This window comes from Centroberyx gerrardi, chromosome 19 (assembly GCF_048128805.1).
Source record: "Centroberyx gerrardi isolate f3 chromosome 19, fCenGer3.hap1.cur.20231027, whole genome shotgun sequence".
In the NCBI taxonomy this organism is placed as follows: domain Eukaryota; kingdom Metazoa; phylum Chordata; class Actinopteri; order Beryciformes; family Berycidae; genus Centroberyx; species Centroberyx gerrardi.
The window spans coordinates 13,497,404-13,505,667 of NC_136015.1; the positions used below are offsets into that span (position 1 = coordinate 13,497,404).

Here is an 8,264-nt window from a genome sequence, read left to right on the forward strand (position 1 = left end):
AAATGGGGTCCATAGGCTTCTCTCTTTGAGGGTCCTTGACATGAAAAACTCGGATCCCCTGCTCTAAACAGCAGGACAAATAATCAATAGTCTCCTTTTCACAATCAATTTAGTAATTACTTTAATTAATTGAGTCACAGTAACGTATGTCCTCTTCAGAGAGTAAAATGTGTCGTGCGTCAAGCAATTACGCACGGCATTTATGATGGGTAAGGATCAGTAAACAGTCAAAGATCGATTCAGTTTGTATCAAGAGTCTTTGAACATCAGTCAGTGAAATAACTTATGAAGCGGTTTGCTCTCCTCTACTGTGGGCTGATTGCAGAGGCGCTTTTTAACCAACCGGGATGGGTAATTCATCCCCAGTAATGTGATAGGGAACTTTGTTGTAAATCATTCATAGCGGCTCCGCTCCTGCTCCCTCTGTTCCTGCGGCCGGCCTACATATGTGTGTCCTGTTGCCGGTAACATGATGAGCTGCCAAATCTGCAGTGCGAACATGGCTAGCTGTCATTTCTTCTCTCCTTGTCGACACCGCAGCTGGAATGCCATGCTATATATTGCCAGGACCGCCAACTCACTAAAGCCCATGCCAAAGTCCCTGCATCTAATATCATTAGAAGGGACAAGTGGATCAATTACTGATGACTAACCAGATATCATTTGGTTAGTAGACGTATAGGTCACCAAACTATCCTGCACATGCGCACACCGTTTATAGGGGACACTGGCCCTAAATTGGTCCTGCTGTGTTGTTTTACGCACGGCTTCCTAACACATTTCTTGCGATTTTTTCTTGATCCTTGCTTTCCATTGTACTTCTAAAAGCTACAATATCAAATTTGTGCTCATTTAGGCAAAGTTACGGCGAGTGGCCATACTTTGCCATACCAAGCCAATGTGAATTGCCACTGCAGGACTCCTGATCACAGATGAACGTCTCTCTGTCACTGTTGGTGGACGCAACCTGATAGAGCGTCTTTTTGCGATGTCTCGGTTCACTCACTATTTTATTTATGCAACCACACGCCCTTTAAAGTCGGAGTGGAGTCGTGGTAAAAAAAAGGGGCCAATATCGAGTTTCCCAGGCTCAACAATGGGGATCCGGTCAGGTTGCGTCCCCTTGTTGTCTCCGTGCGCGTGCAGCATGCTGACTAGTCTGAATCCTCTTACCTTTACAATGACTGGCTTTGGCCCTATTATTCAAAGGTTATCTTGTGTCTTTTTTCCAATAACCTTTAGAAATACTCAGAGTGACGACTTGTGGCTCGGAGATCACATGCACAGAAGATCTCCAGGACTGATCACCACATGCTACATTACAGAATTAAACAGGTTATAAGTGTGATTCCCATTGCCTAACTTCTATTTGGCCCTACAGAGTCCCGTTTATCAGTTACCTCAATTATTCCATAACCTACTGGGAGGTTGATGCAATTTTATCAAGACAAAGGCTGTTGTGCTTTGAGAGTTGAAACTGTAACTTTGTGCTTGTTTGCCATTTGGCCGCAGCACACACCTGTTCAGCAGAGAAAACCTAAAGGTCAAGGGTCACTGGAACAGCTGAATACCCACAACACAGTCACACTAAGGTCGCCCACATCACCAACCATTCTCTCCTCCCCTCTCTTGGAACAAACACCTAAAAGTAACAGTATAAAGTTATATTATTAGTGAATTCTGACCTGACAAACACCTGAAAACTCCCCCCTCTCTCTCTCTCTCCTCTCTCATGCACACCATTCAGAAAAACAACACATAGGGAAATATGGAAACTTTATTGATTAATAAGAACCTCTTTTTACACTCCATGTCTTTTTAAAACAAGGCACTTCCTCACATGGCGCCAAACTCACAATAGCTTATTTTAAAGGAGGTGTATTAACTTTATGGAGCTGTAATGTAACTCCATCCAACTGAAACAGCACCATCTTGTGCCCAACAAAACAACTGCCTATAGTATAGCCTCCGCATACAAAATAAGACAGAACAATATCACAGTTCACAAATGAATGTAAAACAAAAAAATCTCATTCAAATCAATTTGGTATGTTGGCAAGAACATTGAGTCTTGGTGATATTAAAGCATTCATCAAGGTTAATATACTGTTATATTGCATTGGAAAGTAAACCCTCATATTCCTTTATGTTTATTACCGAGCTACAGTGTTATCACAACAGTTTATGGACTAACGCACTTAGCTGCTATTGAAATTATCCTTCATTACAAGAACATGAACAACTCAACCTCACATTAGCCCGATTTCCACTGCAGGGCCAATCCAGGCTAACCAGGGCTTGTTCATTTCATTCAGTTTCTCCCAAAACAAAATGATTTTTTTTGCCAACAGAGAGAGTGTTTTCAACAAGCCCTAGTCAGCCCCAATTGGCTGTGCAAAAGGAAATATTATGTCTCTCTCTTTCTCTCTCTCTCTCCCTCAGTGCTGATTGATTGACATGGCTCTTCCATGCAGGTTAAAATATCTCCTCATCGTCCTCTGCATGTAGGAAGGTGGAGTCGCTCTCCAGCTGCCCCGAGGCTGTGAGGAGCTGACCCGCCTTGAGCTCCTCCACCCTGGTCTCCTCCTCCTGGAGCCCGCCGCCGTCCCCACCTTTCCTCTCCTCTCCCCTGTCATCTTTGCTCCCCCCTCCTTCGTCTCTCTCTTCTCCGCCCCCTCCTCCTCCCCCCTCCCTGCCGTCACCTCCTGCCTCTCTCCTCTGCTCTCCCCCCTCGGCCGACCCGCGCCTGGCCTCTCTAACCTGGGTATGCAGCGGTGGATCTGGGGTGTCCTCGTGGCTCCCCGGGGTCCCAGGTGGGTCAGGGGTAAGGGGTTTCTGTAGCTGCTCCACAGGGGCGGCCGCGTCGACTTCCTCCAGGGCCGTGGAGGAGGGGGCGGGGCCACGGACACGGGCAGACTTGGTCCTCAGTCGCGTCTTAAGCTCGTCTTCCCTTGACTGAGAGAGAGGAGGGGGAAGAGATGATGTGAGGTGAGAGACAAGGGGACAAACTGTGAGAGAGAGCAGAGGTGATGAGATAAGTGATGACACACACACACACACACACACACACACATAAACACACACACGGCGTACCTTGCGTCTCTCTTCAGCCAGTCTCATCTTTTGGTCGATGGCCTCCCTGCTGGTGGGACTCTGCTCCTTCCTGGACTTCAGGGACTCCAGTCTGGCAGGAGGCCTTCGCCTGGGCTCCTCGCTGTCATCCAACTGGTGCACACACACACACACACACAGCAGGGGGAGACAGTGAGCTCACAGTGTAAGTGAATGCACTTACACTGAAAATATAATAATAAATAATATATGTTTTACCTTACTAGTATTTTACCTTACTAACCAACTCATCAGCCATCGACACCTATGAGATTAATTAGGGTTTTTGTATTTTATAGTCCATACAGACCATATTTCCTTTACGATACAACACCCGTTTTCATTCCAAAACACACATTTTGCAGCATCTTATTGATTATACTGGCTGTGATAGATGTAGGATGCATATTTTGTATTTGACTATCTCTGTCTAGCATGCTTGCTCAAACAGTTGTGTAGGTGTGTGCAGGTCGATAATCTTTGCACCCACATGGTGTAGAGAGACTTTATAAAAATATCTATTTGGACAATGTTTCACTTTTTGAAATGGGGAGGCCACTTTAGAAAGAGTCACAAAATTTTATGCTGAAAAAAATACAATTTATGTGGTTTTCACTGTTGTTTAAGTAGAAACAGGTCAATTTTGACTTAAACATAATAAGAGGGTTAAGTCCTGCTAAAAACCAGATCTGCATGTGAATTTAGCAAACTCATCTATGCAGCACAGTCCGTTCTGAGACTTGCTAAGCCTGAATATCACCTTGGACCAGGTGAAATCCCACCTTTAGGAGGATGCTAGATAATGAGTCTCCTATAGGGGAGACTCAGATTTGTGTCTGTTGACTCGTCTGTATACCAGGTACCCACCATGATGTTGTAGGCCTCCCCAGCCCCGCTGCCCCTCTCTCTGGACTGGCCAACTGGGATGATGCCCTGGTTCAGCAGCTCCTCCAGGATGTCACTGGAGTCGGGACGCTCCACCGCTGGGCCGTCCTGCTGCTGCAGGCCTGGACCCGCTGCAGAGGGACACAGAAAAACGCTGCAGTTTGTGGACAGTGTGGACTTTCTCTACCGGGAGACAAATATCCAATGGAAATTAAGTTCTATTTTATTCTGTGTGTCTGATGCACAAACACACTCACCATCTTGTCTATTTCTGTCTCTCTCTCTCTCTCTCTCTCTCTCTCTCTCTCTCTCACACACACACACACACACACACACACACCTGTCAGTGGAGGGAGTTTCCTGGGTACTGCTCCAGGTAACACGGGGATCTCTCTGTTCTCCATCACCACCCCGCTGTCTGTGGTGCCCTTTGACACTGCTGAGTCTCCACGGCCGCCATGTTTACTCCCCGTCTCATCCTGACAGGAGGGAGACAGACGATGGATAAGGAAAAGATGGTGCAGGTCCTATGCTAATAACACAGTGCTATAGAGCAAGATTTGTATGTCCCGCCGCCATGGTACATGGTATGTGGGACATTATGTTGTCATGGTGGCGTCTGTGTGTCTGACACATACTTGTAAACACAATAGCTCAAGTCAAGAACAATACGATAGAAACTTCACAGTTTCACCACAGATTCCCCCTATAGAGTGGATGATCTGATTGGATTTTGGAGCACCTTGCTGCATACATTTGCTGAAAATGTGTTTTTCTTTAAACTACTATAACTCCTTACTTAAGACAGAGTTCGTATTAACACCACCGCGTTTTGTGTAGGCAAGAATGTTGATATAGAAATAATTAATGCATTAATTAGCTTAATTAATGACCTCATTAGCATAACTGGTCATGTTGAACATATCATGGTGATTATGGCGGGAAGTTAGGCAGCTCAAGTGCCTGTTATTTCATAAAATACCATGTAAGACATTTGTAACTTTCAGCAGCTTCCCTAAAGGGTTTGGCAACAAGCAGCCTGCCGGTGCGCAGGCGGTCCGGTCACTACGGATTTCATGGCCGAACATGTACCACATGCCACTGTCAAATACCGCCTTGCATGCACCTCTATTTCTCCAGATAGTTAATTAAGCAATGGGGTATTATCATATATTGCTCAGTGTATGCTGTTGAAAATATATCAATTGTCAATTACAACTTTAAAAGTTGCATGTGAGACGGAGCCTACCTCGTTTCCCTCCAGCTCGCCGGACCTCATCGGGTGGACCACGGTGGTTTTGGATCTGCCGCACCCCATATTCAACTCAAAGAAATGATGTTGAATAGTCCATAAAAGTCATAAACGCTGTTGATTACAGTTCAGTAGGCCGAGTTTCGCATGATATTGACGTAAGGAATGTGTGAAGCGGGCGCATTCCTTCACAGAGAAGGTCTCCATGGACGCGGTGCGTTGCCAAGGCCCGTTGCTACAATAAATCTGACCCGGTTAAAGAGGTGACACCCAGGAACAAGCTGTGGGTGTCAGAGTCAGGGCATGACAACACCCACTCATTGTCCTCTAAAAGACTGTTTTGCGGTGGTTCAGTTGTGTTGGTGACACTGATGGCCCTGTGATCCACACTAGGTTACCAATGACACTTCAGTGCGCATTAGAAAAAGGAAATTAAGCGCGGCTACATTATATTTATACTGGCAGATATATGATGTCAACAACATATAGAAAATGTATTGAAAATACATTAAATAGTAGCCTAAATTAAAAAAAAATAACAATAAAATGTATTTCCAATGTCCATAATATATTATATAGATGAATGTTATCTATATGTACAAACACATTTTTGGCCAATTTTGAAACATACCTCTCAACTTATTTTTAAGCATATGTGACACGTTTTTATTTTTTTTATTTATTTATTTATTTTTCAGTATGGGCAAGAGGACTTGAGCATGAGTAGGCCTAGAATTATCTTGCATAGTTCATCCAGCCTTAAAAACATTTCATACAAGCCACTTAATCCACAAATGAAAACAAAGAGATGCACACATAAGCCAAAATATTTCTTGCTTGCAGATAGTGCTTCTTTTTAATAAATTCGCAACTCCAAATGGAAAAGACCACAGGACTGCATGCTGACGCACTCTACTGGGTTCTACTGTAAGGAGGAGCAGGGGCCCAGGGCCAGGCGGAGCTTGGGCTTGTTGGCGATGACCACAGCGGCGCCGCGCAGAGGCAGGAAACGCTGCCGCAGGTTCTGGCACTTCTGGTCCACACTGAGGGTGCGGGCTCTGTCAGCCAGTCTGTTCTCCAGGATGAACAGGTTCCTGTACATGGGATCCAGGCTCTGTCTGCAAATCAGGTTTAACATAATAATGAATGAGTACTTAAAGATCATCAGAATATTCAAATTTAGGACATGAGCTGACAGACTGCAGCTACCTTTCGGTTTTACTAGATAGGCAAAATTTAGCTTGAGGCTGGGATGAGAGTGAAAGAGGAATCAGTGACGTTAGTAAGTGAACAGACTTACTGGGAGAGCTGCAGGTTCATGCGCAGGCCAGACGCGATCTTTGCCAGGTTATTGATCTCGAGCATGAGGCTGATGTGAGGCTGGAGGAGGGAAGAGGGTTAAAGGTATTATATTTCCTCCACAGTAACAACAATCAAAACAAGAAGAAGAAGAATAGCATTTAAGGCCTTATGGGGCTTTGTCTGCAACCATATGAAATCTAAGTTGTATCCAGTTACTGTGTGAAATAAAGCCCCAGTCACGGTCACCTTGCTGAAACACTAACCTGGTCCAGGCAGAGCTCGAGGCTGGGCCTCTGCTTCAGGATGTCCAGGCGGCTGTGGGCCAGCTGCATCTTGGACCCACAGCCCATGAGCTGAGCCTCCAGCTTCTGCATGTCCCTCGCCAGATCCACGATGGTGTCCTGGATCTGCAGGGCACAGGGGTTCGTTGGGGCCATAAGGTCACAGAATGGTGAGTGAAGGCTCACAGGAGGTCAAGTGAAATTGTTTTGTAGATGGAAGAATGTGAATTGTCTATGTTCATATTATCCATGGAGAAAGAGGAAAACATTGTGCTAGTTGGACCATACAGGAGCTTGATTTTGATACATCACTTTCTCATAAATGATTTCTAACATTTCTCAAGGGGCCACAATGGATGGATAGACCTTAGGGTTTTAGTGTACTACACTGATGTGCTCTGTTTTGATCAGTCAATCAATCAAAATAATAAACAATTAAAAGCCAAAACAGAGTCGTCAAAATGATCGTGTCCGACTACAATCCAGTGGTCTGTCTATACTGAAGCCATCCCTCCCTCCACCTGCACTGACCTGCTGCCTCTCCCACTCCAGCACCTCCTTGGCCCTCATCATCTCATTGATCCTCTTCCGCAGGATGCTGTCTGTGGCACAGCGCTGGCTCTCCAGAGCATTCTTAAGCTGTTATGGTCATACAAAGCACCAGTGGTATGAGACACAAGTATAATTGTCCATTAGATGGTTTGGAGTGGAGCAGCTTAAAGGGTAATTCTGGTTATTTTCAACCTGGACTTTATTTTCCTAGTTTTTGCCAACATGCCAATGGAGTCTGATCAAAATTTTGTCAGTTTCTTCACTGTGGAGCTCTATATACCTCTCAGTCTGAGAGTGATGTTCTCCAATACAATCGGCATGATGGCAAAAACTAGGAAAATTAGGGTTGAAAATAACCAGAATTGTCCTTTAAGGATAGTTCCTAACTTCATCCTAAAACCAATCTCCCCTGTCCTGTAACTCAGTGAGCTCAGCATGGCACCAGCCCTGACAGGCTGAGGAGTTTGATTCCTCACTCATGGTACTGTAAGGAGCTTTGGATAAAAGCATCCACCAAACAGTTTATGCTAAGCCTGCCCTAAACTCTAGCCTTCAGGTGAGTCTTGTACTAAGGGTTGAGGGATGTCTCTGTCGTTGGCAGGTACCTTGGCCAGTGTGTACTGCAGGTTCCCCCTGAAGCAGGAGCACTCCTTAACCAGCTTCTCAACAGCCAGCTTCAGGCCCTTGCAGCGGGACAGCCACTGGTCATAGCTCAGAGTACTGGAGGCAAGATGGAGAGCGGATTAAGAGACTGGTGGAACATGATTAAACACATTTAAACTCTACCAAGATAGATATTAAAGATATAATGCTGAAGTTACTTGCCTGCCTAAATTTTGGGGTATATTCACATATAATCTTCCTCAGATGGAAAACTTAAC

The 8,264-nt window shown here is 45.1% G+C and overlaps 2 protein-coding genes across 2 annotated transcripts in view; both read right to left on the minus strand.

The window, feature by feature from the left end:
- Positions 1 to 1,551: 1,551 nt before the first annotated feature.
- stmnd1 (stathmin domain containing 1) lies at positions 1,552 to 5,314 on the minus strand. The gene is made up of 6 exons (XM_078290544.1): positions 5,246 to 5,314; positions 4,319 to 4,475; positions 3,979 to 4,127; positions 3,094 to 3,225; positions 2,761 to 2,955; positions 1,552 to 1,563 (listed from the first exon to the last, which is right to left on the minus strand). Exons 1-6 carry the CDS (start codon positions 5,312 to 5,314, stop codon positions 1,552 to 1,554), a joined length of 714 nt encoding a protein of 237 aa, XP_078146670.1.
- Positions 5,315 to 6,170: 856 nt separating this feature from the next.
- LOC139913520 (tektin-2-like) overlaps positions 6,171 to 8,264 on the minus strand; it is a 4,588-nt gene continuing 2,494 nt past the window's right edge. The window contains exons 6-10 of the mRNA XM_071901553.2: positions 7,989 to 8,103; positions 7,363 to 7,470; positions 6,814 to 6,957; positions 6,549 to 6,628; positions 6,171 to 6,366 (exon numbers count right to left, since the gene is read on the minus strand). Coding sequence (XP_071757654.1) covers positions 6,171 to 6,366; positions 6,549 to 6,628; positions 6,814 to 6,957; positions 7,363 to 7,470; positions 7,989 to 8,103 — 643 coding nt within the window. The remainder of the gene's footprint in view (positions 6,367 to 6,548; positions 6,629 to 6,813; positions 6,958 to 7,362; positions 7,471 to 7,988; positions 8,104 to 8,264) is intronic.

Coding starts and splice junctions, on each gene's coding strand:
- stmnd1 (XM_078290544.1), bottom strand. CDS start 5,314: ATGGGGTGCGGCAGATCCAAAACCACCGTGGTCCACCCGATGAGGTCC. Junction 4,476..5,245: donor GCGAGCTGGAGGGAAACGAG/GTAGGCTCCGTC, acceptor CCCTCCTGTCAG/GATGAGACGGGGAGTAAACA. Junction 4,128..4,318: donor AGGTGTGTGTGTGTGTGTGT/GTGTGTGTGTGA, acceptor GTCCCTCTGCAG/CGGGTCCAGGCCTGCAGCAG.